The sequence below is a fragment of the Aythya marila genome (assembly GCF_965140915.1).
Source record: "Aythya marila genome assembly, chromosome: 3".
Lineage (NCBI taxonomy): Eukaryota > Metazoa > Chordata > Aves > Anseriformes > Anatidae > Aythya > Aythya marila.
The window spans coordinates 118981539-119002233 of record NC_139044.1 but is presented as its reverse complement, the minus strand read 5'-3'; the positions used below and the strand labels follow the sequence as shown (position 1 = coordinate 119002233).

General features: G+C 52.4%; 1 protein-coding gene across 1 annotated transcript; it reads left to right on the top strand.

Annotated features, from left to right (window-relative positions):
* Positions 1 to 327: 327 nt before the first annotated feature.
* Positions 328 to 13703, top strand: HADHB (hydroxyacyl-CoA dehydrogenase trifunctional multienzyme complex subunit beta). The gene is made up of 15 exons (XM_082757286.1): positions 328 to 666; positions 1055 to 1096; positions 2502 to 2601; positions 2817 to 2861; positions 4076 to 4175; positions 5388 to 5475; positions 6032 to 6219; positions 7596 to 7776; positions 8726 to 8847; positions 10305 to 10384; positions 10474 to 10521; positions 10923 to 11010; positions 12290 to 12364; positions 12795 to 12959; positions 13575 to 13703. The coding sequence occupies exons 1-15, from the start codon at positions 600 to 602 to the stop codon at positions 13608 to 13610; spliced, it is 1425 nt and encodes a 474-aa protein (XP_082613412.1). The 5' UTR covers positions 328 to 599; the 3' UTR covers positions 13611 to 13703.
* Positions 13704 to 20695: the final 6992 nt, after the last annotated feature.

Genomic DNA, 20695 nt, shown 5'->3' with positions numbered 1-20695 from the left:
GGGAGGTGGTGGAGTCCCCGTCCCTGGGGGTGTTCGAGGAGAGGTTGGACGTGGTGCTTGGGGACGTGGCTTGGTGGGTGACATTGGTGGTAGGGGATGGATGGATGATATGATCCTGGAGGGCTCTTCCAACCCTCATTTTCCGAGGATTCACCCAGTTACTGGGTTAGTGCCGGTGGTTAAAATTAGGGGCAGCGGCGAGAAATGGTGCCAAGGGGAGGGCATCAGGAGAGTCACGCTGACAGTGATACGGGCTGGGCACCGGGACAATTTTCCAGGGGGAAGCGGTGGAATGGTTATTGAGGGGGGAGCCGAAAGCTGCCCTGGCTGCTGATAGTGCCGGGCTGGGTCATTGGGGAGAGCGGGGTTTATTTGCCTTGTAGCAGGCCACAGTTACAAGCCAGTCTCCTCATCTCTTAGATGCTGCTCGGAAAGTAACAGCAAGAGGTTCTCCCTGCTGCTGCTCTCAGCTGCCCTTGGATCACCTTCCCTTTCTCAGCTTTTTTGGCTGCGTGGAGCAGGCAGACTGCTTCTTCTGGAGTCGTTCTGAAGAGGTCAGATTGGACTAACAGCGGTCTCTGCCACCTCTAGATATCAAAATGACTTCCATGCTGACCCATGCCATCCGAAACCTCCCTGCTTCCTCAGCATGGGCTGCCAGGGTCTGTAAGTATCTTTGCATTTATTAAAAGCTTGAACTGGGAGGTCACAAAATTCCGTTTTCCGTGTTAGGGTTGGAGTGGATGCTTGTAGCTGAATCTTTGTTCCGCTGTCATCTGTTTTTTAAACAGCCGATCCCGTTGCTGACATGTTTGTCCTGCCCACGTCTTGCAGTGTGGGAGGAATCTTGTGTTACCCTGGCAGTATGAACTATGCCTCTGTTATGAACAGAGTGAAATAAAAAATATCTCACAGACGTGTAGGTGCATGCCGTTGTCTTACTGTGATGTTATCTTTTTAACTTTTAATATTTCTTAGAGAAGCTGGAAATGCTTTTAACACCTAAGATTTGACGGATTCTCCTGATTCTCCTTTTCCTTTCCTTGTTTTTCAGTCGCTCGGTCGCTCAGCTGCTCCCCACAGTTGCAGGCTGCAGGTAAGGTGATGGCACCAGGCATTGCAGTGGGGCTGTGCTAACAGGCAGGTTGGGAAGCTGCCTCCCTGTTCCAGACCTGTCTCATCCTGCACTGACCTCAGAAGTGCAGTGCAGCCAGCAGTAGAACAAGAGTGCCCCCCAGAAGGTGCCACCAAGTAAAACTTCAGGCAGAGCACTGCAGTGGAGCCCCCCGAACACCTGAATGCCCCTCGCCCCCAGCAGCTGTGCCCACTGCAGAGCTCCCAGCGTGTCCTCACCTGATGAATTACCATTTCTGGTGTCTAAACCAAAAATCTAAGCCAGGAGGTTACAGGCTGTTGAGGTTTAACCAGACCTCTTGCCCAGGATGGGGTGGGGTTGTCCCTGAGTAGGGGAAGCTTGTAAGATTAGCTCTGATGTCCAGTGAGACCAGTAAGAGGCTCGGGTCTCAGTGGAGCTGCTGATTGCACCGTTACACGGGTTTATTAGCTCTGTGTCTTTGAGCTGCCTGCATTTTGGAAATGAACCTAGACAGTAGCTCCCCCTTATCTCCTTGGCTTTGTACAGAGAGCTTTGTAAAACCCACGAACAGTGCTGGAGTTTCATACTTGTGCTTTCGTTGAGCATGGTGTTTAGCTGGATTTAATTTTTTTTTTTTTACGTGTCTTTGTGCTTTAATGGATTAAATGGAGCTGCCCCGTGTTGCTGTAAATGCTTGCTAAGACGTGCAGGCCTGATTGTGTTAGGAAATTCTCACTGAATTCTCTCAATCGTTGCTTTGGAAGAGCTCTGGCAGCGGCCTGTTGAATGGTGGTGCATCGGGACACCGCTTTATCTTGACCCCAAAATCCCAGGAGGCCTTAAAGAAAAGCAGCAAGTTACCTGCAGTGACTGTACTTCCCAGGGAAGTGCAAGCTGGTTATTTCCTGAGCTGTGCTGACTGGTCACGAAATATCTCCCTGTCACCGTGCAGTAAGAGCACATCTGCAAGCAGCTGCGGGTTGTTTGTGCTCGCTGCACCCCATTGAGAGGCTGTGTGAGGCCTTATTCTGGCTGCAGGGCTTTGAATGTGGTCTGCCTCGCTCGTTTTTGAAGCCATGCAGCGTTTTCGGAGGTGTCTGTTCTTGCACTGCTCTTGCTGGTGGTAACAGAGACCACGAGTTTGTGCCTCGATTCTCAGCTGTGCTGTTGCCTCGGTGTGGCTGTAGATGAATCCCTCAACTGACGAGGGAAATACTGAGTTGTTAAAGCACTTTTACAAACCATGTAATTAACCAGACAGAGACAAGATCACAGCCCAGGTGTCCTACCTACAATGCTTTAAATATGCACTAAAAGACAACATTTTTCCATAGTTTTCTGTCAATTTTAACAGCTTTAAGCTCAATCGTGTTCTCGTTAACAGCTAGGTATGCTTCTCTTTTAGCTGTCCAGCCTAAGAGTAAGAAGACCTTAGCCAAAAGTGGTGTGAAGAATATTGTTGTGGTGGAGGGCGTCCGTATTCCGTTCTTGCAGTCTGGCACCTCGTAAGTACAAAATAAGGAAACGCCCGCTCCCTTGGTTAACAGTAGAATCATTTTTTTTTGAAAAAAGTTGCCTTACTTGTCATCTTAACGGAATTATTTTTTATGCCTACAAGCCCAGAAATGAGAGAGTGCTGACGTTTATCCCGTCTTTATGGAAAAAGTACGGTTTGAAGAAGATTGCCCTTAATTTTCTGCCTTTCTTCTTTATCTTCCAGATACGCAGATCTCATGCCCCATGACCTAGCCAGAGCAGCACTGCAGTAAGTACACGGAATGCTAAAAGAGCCCAGAAAGCTCTCGTAGAGCTGCTGAGGTCCTGGTGCTGGCACAGTGGCACACGCAGAGCTGTCTGGTCTTGTCTCTGAGCAATACTTCATTTTTCTTGCTCAGCTGCTGCCGTTGTAGGTGGCTGGAGCAGCAGGGCTTGCAATGGGCATGAGTAAAACTTCCAGGGATTTTCACTGCTGTCTTGCTTGAACAGCTAGTTAATTTGAATTCTGCCTGCATAGTTGTCTAAATACAGGGGCTGCTCTTGAGGTGTGCTTAAAATTCAAGGGAAAAACCGTCTGCAATTGAGAGAGAACTGGCAAGAAGAGCAGCCAGCTCATTCTGCCGCCTTCCTGTCCCTCGCATTCTGCAGCGATTTGACAAGAGCTGCGTGTCCTTAGCACTGGGATTTTTGTTGTTCAGGCTCAGGGCAAAGTGCTGTTGAGAAGAAAGAAGGCATTACCGGGGAGGAAAGGAGATTTCAAGGCCTGAGGAAGGATTGGGAGGCTGGGTGCAGTCATGTCGTGGCACATTTGGCCAGGGCAGGCTGCTGTGGTTGGCAGGCAGAGTGCTAATGCTGCCTGGGGGCTGTGTCTTGGGCTTTGGGGTGGAGGGAGGCTACAGTGCTGCTGGAGAGAATTTTTTGATGGAAGTGACTATGTTTTCATTTTTATTTGGTGGTTTGCAGTGCACGAAGCTGTCTGAATCCCGCTGTCCTTAATCACTAGAGTGGAATTTCCTGTCTTGCCATATTTGCCAGGATGTTGTAGCAAATTATGCAACGTGTTTCCCGATGAGCTGGGAAAACGCACTGCTCGTTTTCTGCATCTCCATGGAAGCTTCACGTGTTCCTACACCTCTGTAATGGGCTCTGTTTTCTCTGGGGCCTTCTTCCTACAATTTGGGTGCCACAATTCTCCAAACTGGGGAGGGTACTGACAGCTGCACCTGGAGGGAGACAGTGACTGGTTTCATGAAATCAGGGAATAAAGCATCGTGATACCACTACGATTATTTGCAGTCTGTGGTCAGTGGCACTTGTCATTAAATATCCATGCACACAACATTTCCTTTGGACCTCTGGCAGCTACAGCCCCGTCGTTGCCATGTTCTCCAGCCAAGCTGGTGCCAGATAGATCTTTGAGGGCTTGTGGCAACGCCTTTGCTTGCACGGTACAAATTCTCCTTGCTTCTGTCTTCTCCCTAGGGGCCTGCTGAACCGGACCAATGTCCCGAAGGATGTTGTCGATTACATTGTGTACGGCACGGTGATCCAGGAAGTGAAAACGAGCAATGTTGCCAGAGAGGTGGGTTGCGTGCACTGTTCCTTCTGTTTCTTCATTCTTCTAGAATGGAGACAACAAGCCCTTGAGAAAAAAGCCCAGTGCAACTTGGCTTTAGAAATATAAACTAGTTGGGCCAGTATTGGCAGACAAATAACTGTATGGGGCTCTGAAATCTGCCCAATATCGAGCATTTTTTAATGCTGTGAGGCCTCTGCTTGATTCTTGCCTGAAAGGGAAGCTTTTCTTGATGACTGCTGATCACTCAGCTCTAATTACCGATTGGACTCAAAGGCTGGTATGGCCAAAGTAGGTGAGAGGCCCGGAGCATGCTGTGATGGATTGCTTTGTACCTATTTATTTCAGTTGCCTGCTCAGATGCAGCATTTGAACGATTTGCAGCAGCTTAGTTGCCCTTTCTTCTGGCAGGCAGAAAACCCAACTCACGCGTTGTACGCGGAAGGAGGTCGGTCTGCTACAGGAATGTGATGTGGCATGTGATTTTCTGTTATTCTCTGCAAGCCGGCAAAACGATTACGTAAAGAGCTGGAAGGGCTGAGGAGATGATGAGGCTCCCCAGCTCCATCGGCAGTTTGAGCCTTGTGTATGCAAATACTTGCTTTGGTCACCTGCCAGTCAGATGAGGCCGCGGTTTAATTTTAACTTGGGAACAAGTGGTGAACTTTAAACCAGTTGGCCACGTCTCAACTAGGGAAGGTCTCGCTGCGAGCAGTTTTCCTGTGCTGGGTCAAACGAGACTGCTGGCTGAACTGCAGATGTTTTTCTGTCCTGTTGGAAGGAACTCGCGGCGCCTTGTATCGAGGGCTCGAAATAACTCTTCACGTGCCACCTTTTGCAAATAATGTGAAGCAAAGACAACCTTAGGTGCTTGAAAGCTCTCTCGAAGTGATGAGGTGTGTGATTAGTTTGTCCCTGGTGACTGCACAGCCTGAGAGCCCTGAGAGGGGGGCAGCTGCCTTCTCTGGTTCCCAGGGTCCAGGGAGGGGAATTGCTGCTGCAGTAGTTGGCTGAGTGGGAACTCAGAATCCCAGAATCATCTAGGTTGGAAGAGACCTCCAAGTTCACCTAGTCCAACCTCTCTGACCTAACACTAACAAGTCCTCGAGGTGCTTGTTTTCAGCTTAGTCTGCAAAGGCGTGTTGCTGGGCAGGAGGCAGATCTGGCCCCATGGAGCAAAAGGTGCAGGTTTTAACAGTCGTTCTTTGTCGCTCGTAGGCTGCCTTGGGAGCTGGTTTCTCTGACAAAACTCCAGCCCATACAGTCACCATGGCTTGCATTTCTTCGAATCAGGCTATGACCACAGGTATGTTGACTAGAAGAACAAGCTGTGGTTTGAAACCGAGCTTGGCAACTTCTTTCTGTCCCTCAGCTAGCTCGTGCTGCTTAGTGAACATCACTAAGCAGGCAAAGAAATTCTGGAACAGGAGGAGGACTTTGAACTAACAAAATGCACTACAAATTGAGCACCTGCGATAGCTTGGCTCTGTTTGCATTCAGCCACAGCCTCTGCTCAGTATCCATGTTAGCTTGGGAGGTAAAGACTAAATCTTGATGAGGAATTTGCTGCCTTTCAGGCTGCTGTCATCTTTGATTAAGCCTGGACAGAGGAGAAAAACATATTGGTCTCCTGCATCACTGGGAGTGCTCTTCTCCCATGCTGTGTGTGACAAAGAGGAAGCAAAATTACAAAACTAGTGTGCTTCATAAAATGTCTGTTTGTCCTGCTCTGTCTCAGTTAAACACATTCTGTCTCACTTGGCCAAAGCCAGAGGCTGCAGAAGGACATAAAATATAGTGTCCTAGGCACTAATGAGGTAAGCATTGCTTCTCCTCACGGCAAAGTCTGTCTCCTTCTGCAGGCGTGGGTTTGATCGCAGCTGGACAGTGCGACGTGGTCGTAGCAGGGGGTGTGGAGCTCATGTCGGATGTTCCCATTCGTCACAGCAGGAAGATGAGGAAGACTATGCTCACTCTGAACCGAGCCAAGACCTTGGGCCAAAAGCTCGCTCTGATTTCCAAAATTCGCCCTGACTACTTTGCTCCTGAGGTACTTTTTTGCAGGCATTTAGACGCTATTAGAAACTCTTAAAACTTACTAATCTAAAACTTAAACTATTTTATAAGGAGGTGTGGATCAAGTTGGCTCAGGTAAGTTTTTAGCTTCACTGGAGAACATACGTGGATTTAAAAAAGGCAAAGGTGGCTTCCCATGGCTCTCTTTTATTTATTTTATCTCCTTTATCTCCTCTATCTCCTCTTTATCTCCTTTATTTATCCTCTCTGTGATTTACATTAAAGCTACAGTTGCCTGCTGCAGCTTGTAGCATTTGTGACTCTCCTCTTTGTTTTCACTTTGTCCTCTTACACATTGGTCTTCAGGAAACCTAATTTACTTCAACATTTCAAACCTCCTCCTCCTTTCTGCGGCTCCTAGCCAAACTGTGTGCTGGAGACTGGAAAATGGAAGCTTTTTTCCATCAATGCAAAGCTCATGGCATTGTCATAAAGCATCAGAGGAATTCTTGTTTCCTAAATAATGAGGTGACATGCTCAGGAAAGGCGCATCCTTAGGACAATAACGTGGTTACTGTTTGATTAATGCCTCTTAAATATTGCCTTTTGAGTGCTGTTCCCAGCCACGTCCTGCCAGGTGCTGAATGTCTTCAGTTCCCACGTTTGGGCCCCGATGAGAACGGGGAGCCTGCTGGTTAATGTCAGGAGCCTGCTGTAGAGGGGGCCACTCTTGCCTTTCCCTGAGGTCGTGAGGGAGGTGAATTACAGCATGATGGAGGTTGGAAGGAAGAGCACTTCTCTCCAATGCCACCAAACTCTTCACAAGAAAACTGTTTGTCTCTCTCCTGCTGGTCTCCTTTAGCTGGAGTGCAGGGAAGCTCAGTGTGCACCTTTGCAGAGATGAGATCCAAAGTCTAAATAATTTATTAAAATTGCAGACTTAGAGGCACGCAGGGATTTCCTGGGTGCTGCTGGAAGAACAAAAGCTGAGCTGCACTCACCTGCTGTCTCTGGCTTTGCTTGTGGAGGTGTTTAACAGAAACCTTTAAGGGCCCAGGATGGGGTGTTTAATCTTGGCCCAAAAGGTCCGGTCACCCCTCCTGGGGAGCTCTTGTGACATTCACAGAGCACCATGGGCACATCCAGCGTGGTTCCTGAACCCCTGGATTTAGCAGCAACCTGGATCTCACTTTATCTGTTTTTTTTTTCTGAAATCATACGCTTTGAAAGTGAGGATTCTTCTCGAGCTCTAACATTGACAGCTCTGCTGAAGGAGTGGAAGGGCCTCGTTCACTGACTCTGCGAGTCTTAACCAGCTTCTGAACTCAGTGGTCTTTCATAAACTGCCTTTAACTGCTACAGTGAGAGGCGTTTCTGTGTGCTGACTTTATTTTTATTTGATTTTTGTAGCTCCCAGCTGTGGCAGAGTTCTCCACCAGCGAGACCATGGGGCACTCTGCTGATCGCTTGGCTGCTGCCTTCGCCGTGTCCCGTGTGGAGCAAGACGAGTACGCCCTGCGCTCGCACACGCTAGCCAAGAAAGCCCAGGACGGAGGCTTGCTGCTCGACGTGGTACCCTTCAAAGTGCCAGGTAAAAGCACACGCATTTCACTGCTAGTATGCACCAGTTAAATAAGGAAGGGCTTTATTTAGAAGAGGAGAGGAAGCACCGGGGACCAATTCATAACATTCTGTGTGTGTTACAGATTTTAACTCCTTGGTACGCCCTCTCTGGCTCCCTGGAAGGCTACTAAAAGAGCGTGTTTCTAGAGATGCTTACCTGAATATATAAACATCTCCTTGCATATCTCACTTTTGTAGTACCCATCTTGTATCCTTGCTAATGTGACGATAGAACAAGGAAAATCAGAACTGATTTTTATACCCCAAGCTGTCAACAACAAGTAGAAATAAGCAACAGATTCATCCTGGTCTGATGAATATGTGCTGGGTAGGAACACCACAAATATGATCCACTTACCCGGACCCCAGTTCACCAGGCCTCACAGTCATTGCTCGGATGTGACATGGTCTGGGTGCTTTAATTTGGGGCACTTCCACTCTGTACTTCATTTCCGTATGAGTTTCGTGTTGTCTTTGTACTAGAATTGGTGTTTTTTGTTAGCTGGTGTGTTTAAGCAGTCAGTTTAGCTGAAGATGCATGTATTTGGTTCTTGCCAGCGCTCTCACTTCCTCAGAACTTGGCACATAAGCATATACAGATTTAGATCTAGCTCTCCAATTTAGGCTTTATAATCTCTATTTAGTCTTTTTATCAGCTGGGCTTTCTGTGTGGTATTTTTTCCTTATTGTAAATAGACTGCAGCACTTCATGTTGTTTTTTTTTTTTGTCTTTAGAGAGAAAGTAAAGCAGCTTCAAGTGATATTTTTAGCCATGTTAACTATATTGATACCGCAAATGGATTTTCCCTTTTTCTTCCTCCAATGTGTCATAAAAAGCAGAATTTTCTGATTTTTTTTTTCTGAAGTCCTGACACACAAATTCGTGTTTGCTGAACTTTATTTTTAAACATCAACAGGCAGAGATACGGTTACCAAGGATAATGGGATCCGCCCTTCCTCGATGGAGCAGATGGGCAAGCTGAAGCCAGCTTTTGTCAAACCATATGGAACTGTCACAGCTGCCAACTCATCCTTCCTGGTAAGGTGTTCGTGAGCCAGCCGGGAAAACTCTGCTTTGCCCTTTGCCTCCACAGGCACGTGGACTCGGCTGGTGTAATCTGTGGGAATGAGCTGTCTCCTTTGTGCTATCACCTGATGCTTTAAGATTTTTTTTGTAGTGAACTTGGGGACTGGATTGTTTTTGTTTTCAAGTCAAGAATTAAGCCCCTGAATTTATTTATTTATTTATTTATTTATTTTACACGTTTGCCTTTCTGTAGCTGTCTCTTGGAAAAGCAACCTGGGGTTGATTTTGTAGAAATTATGTTCCAGGATGAGATCAATCACTTCGTAAGTCTAGAATTTAGTCGTTTTTAGTAGTTAGCTCATCACGTTACGGCTTACCCTGTAATGCACAGAGTGGAAAAGGAGATTCCTCTAGCACATCTGTGATGGAGCCCTCTTCCACAGATGCTCCTTTTCTTCTCTCTAAGGCTTTTAAGCTAAGGTTTTTTTCATAGAATCATTGAGGTTGGAAAAGACCTTCAAGATGACATCAAGTCCAACCGTCAGCCATGCTGAAATCTAAAGTGTTTAAAAGGCTGTCCCACAGTTTGTGATGAGCACAACTGATGCCGGGGCTCCTAAAGCAGCAGTGATACCTTCTCCTTAAGATTCTTGGGGACTTGCAGGGGCCTGATAATGCCATAGCCTTGGCTTTGGGAACAGTTGAAGCACTGCTGGTGTGCTGCACGCAGCAGAATTGTATGCCAGGCTGGACTATTTATCCCAGAAAGGAGTGATCGTGTTGCCAAGGCCATGATGTTCCTTTTTGCAATGTGTTAAGCCTGTGGCTTTTGGCATCCCAGAATTATACCCCAGTTTTGGGATGGGGCTGAATGAGCAGGTGTGTTTGGGATAACCAGTTTGTCCAAAGGACTGGTAGTGCAGCTGGGCACCTCTGTCCTGCTTGAAACCAGAGGGAGTGGTGGACTGTAAGGTGCTCCAGCGGGGTGTGCCTGCATCATTCACAGGTTGTCTGTCCATCTGCTCAGTCGGGCAGACCTGTCCTGTGCCACAGGGCTCCTGCACGTGCTGGAAGGTAAATAATTCCTCATAAAATCCTCGTCCTGCTTGAGGCCTGTGCGTGTAGCTCGGGCAAACGAGTGCAAGCTGGGGATTCAGTTAGGCAAGGCGAGCAATGGGGACGCAGTGGCCTGGACGTTTTCCTGCTCTAACAACTGTAGGGAACCTGCTGTTAGCAGGGGTTTGGACTTGATGATCTCCAGAGGTCCCTTCCAGCCCCTACAACTCTGTGATTCTGTAACAGCAAAGCCAGCTTTGCACACCTTGGAGTGCTGTGGCAGAGCCTGGTGGCCCTGGTTATGTTTGGGTGTCTCTTAGGGGCTGCTCCACAGGGTTGTCAGGCTCTTTTTGTGCCCGGTGTGTGCCCGCTCATCAGGCAGAGACCTCACTGGGCTCTTCTGCCTGTTGCAGACAGACGGCGCCTCGGCGATGCTGATCATGTCTGAAGAGAAGGCTCTGGCGATGGGCTACAAGCCAAAGGCCTATCTAAGGTAACAGAGGGGCTGATCTGTGTGGGGCCTGAAGCCTGTTCTCATTTCCTTCTCCTCCTTCTGTTGCTAACAGCATTTCTCCTCTGCAGGGACTTCGTGTACGTGTCCCAGGATCCGAAGGACCAACTGCTGCTGGGGTAGGTGGCGAAGAGGAACGGCCTCCCCTAACAGCCCGTACTTGTACAACAGCCTTGACTTGCCATTGCGGGTTTGGTTTTGTTTTGTTTTTTCTCTTCGTGCCTTCTCATGAAGGTGTGAGAGCTGGCGTGGTAGGTGTGACTTGGCAGGGGATGTGGCTAACGCGGGAGGGCAGCTGTGGCACAAATATCCGCCCTGGTTAGCTGGGGGGTGTCGCAGCTCCGTGGTGCTGGGGGTGGCTCCTGGGGCTGTGTTTCAGAGTGGGAAAGGCAGAGAGCCATATTGTGCACCCTGGGGAGACAGAGTGTAATGTGGCTTCCTGTGGAAAAACGGGAATGATGATGGGAGGAAATGTATTCGTGTGTGACTCCTGGTTCTTAACTCTTCTTCTCTTTTTCAGTCCAACGTATGCTACGCCCAAAGTGCTGGAGAAAGCTGGTCTAACCATGGCTGATATCGATGTGTTCGAATTCCACGAAGCTTTTGCTGTAAGTATCTCTGAACACCAAGGCTCCCTCTAGCTGTACGATGCCATTCTGCAGACAGACTTCTGGTTTTTCACTTCTGTGTTGGTGAAAGCACTTGTTAAGATCTCCCCTGAATGTAGATCTGCAAGTGGTGTGTATACACAGTTAATAACCAACATTTTATGCACTGACACAACCCATTGGAAGGATGGCTTATGTTGCTTGAGGTCACCAAGGGAGTACAGGTTCTTCAAGAAACCATATTAAAAAAATCTTAAGTCACCAAGAGCCTTGTATGAAGGAAACCACTTCTGCAGGTCATCTACTAAATGGGTTAGGATGTGTTAATTTGGTGACGTGGCTTGTTAATTGGGCAGTGTCTCTTTCTAGCTAAATGACACCAAGCTGTGTGGTGCAGCCCACACGCTGGAGGTGAGGGATGCCATGCAGAGGGACCTGGACAGGCCAAGAGGTGGGGCTGTGTGAACCTCATGAGGGTCAACAAGGCCAAGTGCAAGGTCCTGCACCAGGGCTGGGGCAATCCCAAGCACAAATCCAGGCTGAGGATTACCCTGGGCTGCACCAACAGCAGCGTGGGCAGCAGGGCAAGGGATGGGATTGTCCCCCTCTGCTCTGCTCTTATGGGACCCCACCTGGAGCCCTGCGCTCAGCTCTGGGGCCCCCAGCACCAGAAGGACACAGAAGTATTAGAAGGAGTCCAGAGGAGGCCACAGAGATGATCGAGGGGCTGGAGCACCTCTCCTACAGACAGGCTGAGGGAGTTGGGGTTGTTCAGCCTGGAGAAGAGAAGGCTCTGGGGAGACCTCAAAGCAGCCTGCCAGTGCCTAAAGGGGGCTGCAGGAGAGCTGGGGAGGGACTCAGTGTCAGGGAGTGTGGTCATGGAACAAGGGGGAATGGCTTTAAACTAATTAGGGTAGGTTTAGATTATATATAAGGAGGAAATTCTTTATTGTGAGTGTGGTGAGGCCCTGGCACAGGCTGCCCCAAGGAGCTGGGGGTGCCCCAGCCCTGGCAGTGCCCAAGGCCAGGCTGGATGGGGCTGGGGGCAGCCTGGGCTGCTGGGAGATGCCCCTGCAGGGGGCTGGAACTGGGTGATCTTTAAGGTCTGTGATCTTTAAGGTCTGTGATTGTAAGGTTGAGCTGATGCTGGTTAGCAGAGTTGCTCCTGTAAAATGCTTTCTTCAGTTGGCTGTGTTAGTTTTGTGGCTGGAGCTGATCTTGGGGCACCTCCTGTTTATCTGTGGATTTTCCTCAAAGTCTGCCTTCCCTTCCCTTTCAGGGGCAGATACTGGCTAACTTGAAAGCTATGGATTCGGACTGGTTTGCACAAAACTACATGGGCAGGAAGTCAAAGGTAAGCAAACAGCCGGGCTGTCTTTGTATTTCATTTACACCCAGCACCGTTGGATTCCACGTTGTGGCTAGAGCTGCTGTGTTCTGTGAGGGGCTTTCTCAAGCTCTGGGTCAGTGAATCAGAAGTTTCTGTGGGAGTGGAGGCGTTCCCAGTGCCAGCAGGTGGAGACCTAGAGCTGTAGCAGCTGGTGAGACAGGAATCAAAGCAGCTGGGGCTCAGAGCTCCTCTATTCCTTCTGACAGCACGGGCTGGACCTGCCCGGCTGGGAGTGAAGCAGGAAAACTTTTGGTGTGGTTTTGTGCCATCATCAGGCCCATGCACGTGCTAAGGAACGCTTCCCAGCAGCCCAGGCTGGCTCTGGGGGTTCGGTATCATCGCAGCTTCCTTCCAGACAGGCGATTATTAAGCGTGTCCCTCTGTGTCCCTGCAGGTTGGAGCCCCTCCTCTGGAGAAATTCAACACCTGGGGTGGTTCCCTCTCGCTGGGACATCCTTTCGGTGCCACTGGCTGCCGCCTTGCGATTACTGCAGCCCACAGGCTGAAGAAGGAGGGAGGGCAGTACGGCCTGATTGCTGCCTGTGCTGCAGGAGGGCAGGTAACGACGCCGTGTGGTCTGCCACTGTTCCCCTAAAAGCTCCCTCCTCCCCGATTGCTTGCTCGTCCCTCCAGCCCAGCAGGAGAATCGTCCCTGGGCAGTGGGGACGCAGCGTGTTGCTGCCTGTGGGATACACAGGGGAAGGAGAGGTTTCTGCCATGCCCTCAGGGGTTTGTGTGCTGGCTCTCAAAACCTTCCCAGCTTTTAGCTTGCGAGGCTCATCCTTCCAATCTTGGGAAGAAAGATGTCTACAAGAAAAATGGGTGGGAGATGGAATGTTCCTGATTTCCATCAGGCTGGGGATGGGAGCCCTGGTTGAGCGTTGTGCTGCCTGGGGGTAGTTCTGTGGGTAACCCGAGGGCCTGGCCCTGGCTCGCCCCTCGCTGAGTGCTTTAGGGGCTGCCTTGGGAGCAGCGTGGTGTGCTGGTCTGCCTCGGCACCTGGAGCTGCCCTGTGCTGGCACGGAGCTGCCAGAGCAAATCTGATCGTGAATCAGCTCTGGGCTCCCACCTCACCTTTATTTTAGTATGGGCGGGAGGTGGGCATCTCCTGTTGACTGCTGCCTGTAATACCCAGTCCTTTCTGTGCCTGTTCTCTTTTTCTCTCCATTTCTAGGGGCACGCGATGCTAGTGGAGCTCTACCCTCAGTAATGGGACAAGGGACTGCTGAACGAGTATTCATCAACGAGTATTCTGTGCCTGGCAATGCCATTTCAATGCACTAATAAAAAGATACAAATAATCCTTCTTGGGAAGGATTTTTGGTGGCCTTTGTAAATACCTTTTAGCTACACTGCTGGTAATTTTCAGCTAATAAACGCACTCTAAGACGTATTCCAGGTCGAGGAAAATAAAAGTTAATGTGGCTCTTAGTGTCTCCGAGGTCCTTGTAACCAGTCTGATTTCTACTGTAATTCTTCAGGAAGCAAGATTTATTATTTTCTTTTTCCCTGGAAAAGAAAAAAAGAATGATTCCCAAGTGCTGTACAAAGAATGAAGCTCAGAGGTGAGGAGATCCACAAAGTGCTGAATGTCGGCAGGCTGAGATGTGGGGTAACGTGCCGTTGTAGGGAGTAAACTTCAGAAGCAGGTTTAAACTCAAGTGGCTGACACCTGGTTCAAAGGGGGAAGATTGCACGATGTCTGAACAGCATGGAACTAGCAAATTGCCTCAGAATTGAGTCTCGCTGATGTTTGCCACAATAAACCAGGAGAGAAAAAAAAGTTTGGCTGGTGTTTGTTTTTTTTTTCCCCCCTCTCCCTTGCTTCTCTGTGCACCCTAATTCCACATTTTTGGTGTTATCCTCTCCCTGTTTCTGAATTTTAAACACACTTGGGCAGAAACAAGCTGGTGACAAACAAACATCGGTTCTGCAGACTCATTCTCCCAGGATTTTGGGAACATGAGATCGTTGTTCCTGCCCTTTTGGTCAATGTTCTGAGTTATTTTCCTCCCTCATCTTTTCACGTTTTTGTTACGATGAGGGTGGCTTGGGCTATGCCAGGCACTACAGAAATCTTCCAAAACACCCTGCAAAAATCTTCGGCTCCTTTGTACGGAAGGAACCTTGCCTCTGCAAGCCACCTGCTGCCGAGCAGCCCTGCAATTGTGGAGGCAAAGCTGAGATCAGAGCTGGGTGGGACGGCGGGTGCTGCCTGCTTGGTGCTGGCTGGAAATCTTGTGCAATGCTGCTGCTCTGTGCTGAGCTGCCTGCGGGTGGGAGGGAAGCTGAGGAGCAGGGGCAGTGCTTTAGTTTTCTGTAAGCACCTTCTGTGCTTCGTGGACCTGGTGTCCCAGCGGTCGGAGCATGCTGGGCAGCCAGAGTGGCTGAAAATCCATCCCTCTGCCCACATTTGGGTAGCTGGGGGCGTCCACATCACCAAGAGCTTCAAGGGGCAGAGGTCCCTTTGGGGTCTGGGGATGGGGAGAGGTGCTATGGAGACCAGGCACTGATCCCCACCCTCCTTTCCGTGCCTCCCAGCCCACTGGGGTAGGACGGTGTGAAGCGGACCACTGAAATCCCCGGCGTTCCCACACACGTAGGAGCACGTTCCCAGGGCTCCGTCAATGTCCTGCCAGCTCTGCGTCTACCTGGATGCACAAGACTTTTTTTTTTTCTTTTTTCTCCCCACCCCTGGAAGTTGCTTAATAGCTTGGTGCACTCCTACTTCGCGGGATGTGTTGGGTTCAGCAGCCTTTAAAGATATTTTGCCACCCGACAGCGATGTCTGGGTGCTCGCTTTGCTACGAAGCCTGGTGCTGCCTGCGTGGGCACTGAGCTGGCCCCAGGACCCCCCCGGGGCTGCGTGAAAGTGGGGCACAGGCAGTGGGGACTGTTGCAGGTAGGGGCAGGGCTGCAGCCCTTCGGGATGTGACTCATCCTCGGGGCTCGCCCTGTTCTGGCGCTCGCGCTGGAGGTGAGGCTGCTGCGGTGCGCCCCGCGTCGATCTGCGTGGGGGCTTTTACCCCGTGGGACGGGCTGCGATGGGCCCCTTCTGCACCTAACGGGGACGGGAGAGGGGGGAGCCTTTGCAGAGCTCCTGCACCTGGTTGTGGTAAGGATGCTGCCCCGCTCTGCCCTCCTCCAACCCCTGGAAAACCTCGTGTCTGGATCTGGCCGGGGTCTCGCCAACCCCTGGAGCTGCGTGGGGAGGGTGAGGCCAGGGCTGGGGTAGGGCAAAGAGGAAGGGGGAGCACGATTGGAGCTCGCAGAGCAGCCGCCGCGCCCCTGGCAGCCCTGGGTGCTGTTGGGGTGCCTGCAGAGGGAGCGCCCGGGCAAAGGTTCCTTTTGCTCTCCTGCTTCCCGTGCGGTGGGTTCCTGCTCGACCCAGGGCAGAGCTGTGAGCTGCAGGGTGGTGGGGAGGAGGACGTTGGGCTGGGGAAGGGGTCCGGGCTGGCTTGGGGGTGCCAGGGCACGCCGGAGCCCCCCGGGGCTTGCGGAGGTGGTGGGGAGCTGGGGCTGGTCTCGCTTCCCGGGTGTGCCCGGCTCCGTGCGCCCACGCGGCAGGATGGGTGCTGGGGCCTTGTCCCAGTTCCAACTGGGGGGACGGGAATTGGGTGGGCAGGAGGGGGCTGCACTGGCGGAGGGCAGCCACCACACGCCAGGGGATGGTGTGGAATAGGGGTGCAGGGGGCTGTGCTCACCCCAGCTTTTGCAGCCCCCTCTGTAGGGAGCCCCAGCTGTCCCCACGCCCTGCCGGACCCCCACATGGACACCGAGGTGCAGGATGGTGCCGAGGTGCAGGATGGTGCTGAGGCTCTGTCAGAGGGATGTTCGCTGGCCGAGGTGAGTGAGGGCAGGGGCTGGGGGCTGGGGGCTAGGGGCTGGAGTGTCCCTGGGGGCGAACGGGAGACCCCACAGGGATGTGAGCACCGGCACCAGCATGGGCACGGGGATGGCAGAAGGGTCCCATTTTGGGGAGGGGTGGAATTTGGGCATGGAGCAGCCAGCCTGACCCCGTATCCCCCATGGGGCTGGAGGGACGGGCTGGGGGTGCGAGGGGGCACCCCAGCTCACCCCTCTCTTCCCGGTGCAGGTCTCGGAGGGGCCCCCAGCACAGTGGTCGGTGCCGGAGGTGTGCGCCTGGCTGGATGCGCGGTGCGGGGACGGGGACCTGGTGCAGCTGGCGGCCGAGCACGGGGTCAGCGGCCGGGCCCTGCTGCGAATGACCGAGGGGACCCTGCGGCGCATGGGGGTCGCCCCCCGCAGCCGGCGCCGGGAGCTGCTGCGGGAGCTGCTGGGGCTGCGGCTGCAGCAGGAGCTGGAGGAGCTGCTGAGCATCGCCGGGGGTGAGCATCCCCCTTAGCGCATCCACGGGGGGCACCGGCCGTGAGGACGCCGGGGGTGCCTCCAGGTGGACTGTGGTCACCTCTGTCCTCAGAGTGACGCGGACAGGAGCTTGCGAGCAGGGAGGCGATGCCATGGGATGACAAAGCGGCGGCTGGAATTAAGCACACGACATGGAAGCGGTGCTGGAAGGAGTCCCGAGGCCACCGTGTCCCCCAGAAAAACCCAAACCTGGCTGGAGAGGCAGGGCTGTGCGAGGAGAAGGAGCCTGCCCTCGCCCCTCGCCCCCTGAGCCACCCGCTGCTGGGTGACAGCGGGTCCCACAAGGTGCCACTGCGCCCTGCGGGGTGTGGGGACCCCTGTGGCAATAACTCAGCCACCAGATCCTGCTGCAAGCCCAGGGTGTGAGGGATACAGAGAGGGGACACGGAGGTGTGACACCTTCCTTGGCTGTGCCCAGGAGCAGCGCATTGATGGGGGAGCCCACGAAGGAGGTGCCGGGGCATCCTCTGCCTCTGACCCCGGGGCTGGCAGGGTGTGCAGAGCAGCAGGGCAGGGCTGAGGGCCTCAATAAACGTGGCTGGAGCCGTGAAACCACCGGAGTGGCTGAGCTTGAGGGACCTGCTGCCTCCCAGACAGCGAGGAGAGGCAGCCTTGGCTGTGGGCATGAGGTAGAAGGCTTCCCACTCCTTGCTGGGAGCCTGTTGTACCCACGCACGGCAGCCCAGCTATGTATGGGGTCCTGGCACCCCTCATGTGCCCAGATCACCCAGGGGTCTGGGGCACACCCAGGGCAGCCTGAGGGTGCCAGCGTGGTGGGTGACAGGGGAGTTACTGGGTGATGGGGGCTCACTCCCAATTTCACAGAATCACACAGAATTTCTAGGTTGGAAGAGACCTCAAGATCATCGAGTCCAACCTCTGACCTAACGCTAACAGTCCCCACTAAACCATTTCCCTAAGCTCTACATCTAAATGTCTTTTGAAGACTTCCAGGGATGATGACTCCACCACTTCCCTGGGCAGCCTGTTCCAGTGCCTCACAACCCTTTCAGTGAAGAAGTTCTTCCTAACATCTAACCTAAAACTCCCCTGGCTAAACTTAAGCCCATTCCCCCTCGTCCTGTCACCAGGCACATGGGAGAACAGACCAACCCCCACCTCGCTACAGCCTCCCTTGAGGTACCCATAGAGAGCGATAAGGTCGCCCCTGAGCCTCCTCTTCTCCAGGCTGAACAAGCCCAGCTCCCTCAGCCGCTCCTCGTAGGACTTGTTCTCCAGGCCCCTCACCAGCTTCGTCGCCCTTCTCTGCACCCGCTCAAGCACCTCCATGTCCTTCTTGTAGCGAGGGGCCCAAAACTGAACACAGTACTCGAGGTGCGACCTCACCAGAGCTGAGTACAGGGGGACGATCACCTCCCTAGCCCTGCTGGTCACGCTGTTCCTGATACAAGCCAGGATGCCGTTGGCCGTCTTGGCCACCTGAGCACACTGCTGGCTCATATTCAGCCGACTATCCACCATCACTCCCATGTCCTTCTCTGCCTGGCAGCTCTCCAACCATTCCTCTCCCAGTCTGTAGCTCTGCTTGGGGTTATTGCGCCCCAGGTGCAGGACCCGGCACTTGGCCTTGTTGAACTTCATGCAGTTGACCTCAGCCCATCGGTGCAGCCTATCCAGATCCTCCTGCAGAGCTTTCCTACCCTCAAGCAGATCAACACACGCACCTAACTTGGTGTCATCTGCGAACTTACTGAGGGTGCACTCGATGCCCTCGTCCAGATCATCGATGAAGATATTAAAGAGGACCGGCCCCAGCACCGAGCCCTGGGGGACGCCACTAGTGACTGGCCTCCAACTGGACTTGGCTCCATTCACCACGACTCTTTGGGCCTGGCTATCCAGCCAGTTTCCAACCCAACGAAGCGTGCGCCAGTCCAAGCCATGAGCAGCCAGTTTCTTGAGGAGAATGCTGTGGGAGACGGTGTCAAAAGCCTTGCTGAAGTCAAGGTAGACCACATCCACAGCCTTTCCCTCGTCCACCCAGCGCGTCCCTTTGTCATAGAAGGAGATCAGGTTCGTCAAGCAGGATCTGCCTTTCATAAACCCATGCTGACTGGGCCTGATCACCTGCTTCCCCTGCAAGTGCTGCGTGATGACTCTCAGGAGGATCTGCTCCATGAGCTTCCCTGGCACTGAGGTCAAACTGACAGGCCTGTAGTTTCCCGGGTCTGCCCTCCGGCCCTTCTTGTAGATGGGCGTCACATTTGCTAGCCGCCAGTCAACTGGGACCTCCCCCGATCACCAGGACTGCTGATAAATGATGGACAGTGGCTTGGCCAGCTCCTCTGCCAGTTCCCTCAGTACCCTTGGGTGGATCCCATCCGGCCCCATCGACTTGTGCACATCTAAGTGCCGTAGCAGGTCACCAACCAGTTCTTCATGGATAATGAGGGCCACATCCTGCTTCCCATCCCCTTCCACCAGCTCAGGGTACTGAGTATCCAGAGAACAACCGGTATTGCTGCTAAAGACTGAGGCAAAGAAGGCATTGAGCACCTCCGCCTTTTCCTCATCTCTTGTAACTAAGATTCCCCCCGCATCCAGTAAAGGATGGAGATTCTCCTTAGTCCTCCTTTTTGTGTTGATGTATTTATAGAAACGTTTTTTGTTATCTTTAACGGCAGTAGCCAGATTGAGCTCCAGATGAGCTTTGGCCTTCCTAATTTTGTCCCTGCACAGCCTCGCTACATCCTTAAAGTCCTCCCTAGTGGCCTGCCCACTTTTCCAAAGATTATAAACCCTCTTTTTCCTCCTAAGATCAAGCCACAATTCTCTGTTGAGCCAGGCTGGTCTTCTTCCCCGCCAGCTCGTCTTTGGGCACGTGGGGACAGACCGTTCCTGCACCATTAAGATTTCCCTCTTGAAGAGCGCCCAGCCTTCCTGGACCCCTCTGCCCTTCAGAACCACCTCCCAAGGGACTCCACCAACTAGTGTCCTGAGCAGCTCAAAGTCAGCCCTCCGAAAGTCCAATACAGCGGTTTTACTGGTCCCCTTCCTGGCCTCGCCAAGAATAGTGAACTCCAGCATTGCGTGGTCACTCTGCCCAAGACAGCTCCCGACAATCACATCCTCCACCAGTCCTTCTCTGTTTGTGAAGAGAAGGTCTAGCGGGGCACCACCCCTGGTAGGCTCACTAACCAGCTGCGTCAGGAAGCTATCTTCCACGCTCTCCAGAAACCTCCTAGACTGCTTTCTCAGGGCTGTGTTGTGCTTCCAGGATATGTCAGGGAAGTTGAAGTCCCCCACGAGTACAAGAGCTGATGATTTCGCAACTTCTGTCAGCTGCCTGTAGAATTCCTCATCCGTCTCCTCATCCTGGTTTGGCGGTCTATAGCAGACCCCGACCAGGACACTAGCCTTGTTGTCCCTGCCGATCCTAACCCACAGGGACTCGACCTTGTCATTCCCAACCTCGAGTTCTACAACCTCGAAAGACTCTCTAATATAGAGAGCCACACCACCACCCCTTCTATGCTGCCTGTCCCTTCTATAGAGCTTATAGCCAGGCATTGCAGCACTCCAGTCATGAGACTGGTCCCACCACATCTCCGTGATGGCAACCAAGTCATAGCCTGCCTGCCGCACGATGGCTTCCAGCTCCTCCTGTTTGTTACCCATGCTGCGTGCATTGGTGTAGATGCACTTCAGCTGGGCCATTGCCTTATCCTCCGGCCTTGCCATTGTTCCCCCTGGCGCAGCCCCAACAATCCTAGCTTTAGCCCCATCCCCCTTCCTACCTAGTTTAAAGCCCTCTCAATGAGCCCTGCCAGCTCCTGGCCCAGGATCCTTTTTCCCCTAAAAGATAGGGACCCGTCTGCGGCCATCAGGCCAGGTGCTGAGTAAAGTGCCCCATGATCAAAAAACCCAAGATTTCTGCGTTGGCAC

Coding starts and splice junctions, on each gene's coding strand:
- HADHB (XM_082757286.1), top strand. CDS start 600: ATGACTTCCATGCTGACCCATGCCATCCGAAACCTCCCTGCTTCCTCA. Junction 7,777..8,725: donor GGTACCCTTCAAAGTGCCAG/GTAAAAGCACAC, acceptor AAACATCAACAG/GCAGAGATACGGTTACCAAG. Junction 8,848..10,304: donor CTGCCAACTCATCCTTCCTG/GTAAGGTGTTCG, acceptor TGCCTGTTGCAG/ACAGACGGCGCCTCGGCGAT.